The following is a 1,092-nucleotide window of genomic DNA, read 5'->3' as shown; positions in this document are numbered from 1 at the left end:
AGCTTTGAACTGAGTGTGTTTGAGCTGGGTCGCTCACACACAGAGCTCTGTGCTGTGGTTTTTGGTCATAAATGGTGTCCAGCTCTCATCTGGGGTGGCTGTAGCTGAGGAGCAGGTCACCTGGTCTTGCTCAGAGTTTGGTGGTTCGATCGCTGGCTACTCCAGCCTGCCTCCCAAATATCCGTGGGCTAACCCCAAGTTGCTCTGCGATGTGTCCAGCATGAATTGGTGTGTGATTGTTATGCTCCCTGTCTTTATAAGAACCATTTGCTTGTCCTCTGCAGGAACTCGCTGTGACGAGTGCTTGCCTGCTTACTATGGAAACCCCGAGGAGGCGGGTGGGCAGTGTCAGCCGTGTCAGTGCAACAACAACATTGATATGCTGGACCCCGAATCGTGCGATGCCCAGACCGGTGAGTGTCTGCGCTGCCTGTACCACAGCGAGGGTGCCGCCTGCGAGAGCTGCACGCTGGGTTACTATGGCAATGCCCTACTCCAGGACTGCAGGAGTAAGTATGCTGAGGTTACCATGGTAACCACATTCACAGAATCAGGCGAACGATCGTCGCTGAACCTTGACGGTTGTGTACCCGCAGAGTGCGTTTGTAACCGGCTTGGCAGCGTTCCCTCCAGCTGCCCGTCCTCTGACTGTCACTGTGACCGCAGCAGTGGTCAGTGTCACTGTCTACCCAATGTGGTCGGCCAGCATTGCGACCGCTGCGCACCTGACACCTGGAATATGGCGACGGGCACCGGTTGTCAGACCTGCGACTGCGACCCCAAACACTCATACGGGACATCCTGCAATGAGGTGAGCAGCCCCTGGCGATTAACAGACCGAAAGTCCTCGAGGTGAAGACAAATGTTGTATTTCATTAAAGGTTTGTTGTGTGAGCTTTATAACCGCAGACCTGATGGAATTGTACTTCTGTGCTCCGTCAGACCACACGTCTGACTGTAGTTCGTTTGTTCACAGGATCCCTCACATCTTTATCCCCTTCCCCTCCTCCCCCGCTTCACGTTAATCTCTGTCACTCATCCTCTCACCATCGCCTTAGGCTTCACTTCCTCGACAGGACCCGGCAGGTTCCT

General features: G+C 54.5%; 1 protein-coding gene across 1 annotated transcript; it reads left to right on the top strand.

The window, feature by feature from the left end:
* Positions 1 to 67: 67 nt before the first annotated feature.
* Positions 68 to 875, top strand: LOC102309121 (laminin subunit beta-1-like). Its single transcript, XM_005953118.3, has 2 exons — positions 68 to 509; positions 597 to 875. The coding sequence occupies exons 1-2, from the start codon at positions 221 to 223 to the stop codon at positions 854 to 856; spliced, it is 549 nt and encodes a 182-aa protein (XP_005953180.3). The 5' UTR covers positions 68 to 220; the 3' UTR covers positions 857 to 875.
* Positions 876 to 1,092: the final 217 nt, after the last annotated feature.

Source organism: Haplochromis burtoni, unplaced genomic scaffold, assembly GCF_018398535.1.
Source record: "Haplochromis burtoni strain Fernald_Lab_line unplaced genomic scaffold, NCSU_Asbu1 Contig_3061, whole genome shotgun sequence".
NCBI classification, from domain to species: Eukaryota; Metazoa; Chordata; class Actinopteri; order Cichliformes; family Cichlidae; genus Haplochromis; species Haplochromis burtoni.
The sequence above is the reverse complement of the archived record's forward strand: the minus strand, read 5'-3'. Positions and strand labels throughout refer to the sequence as shown.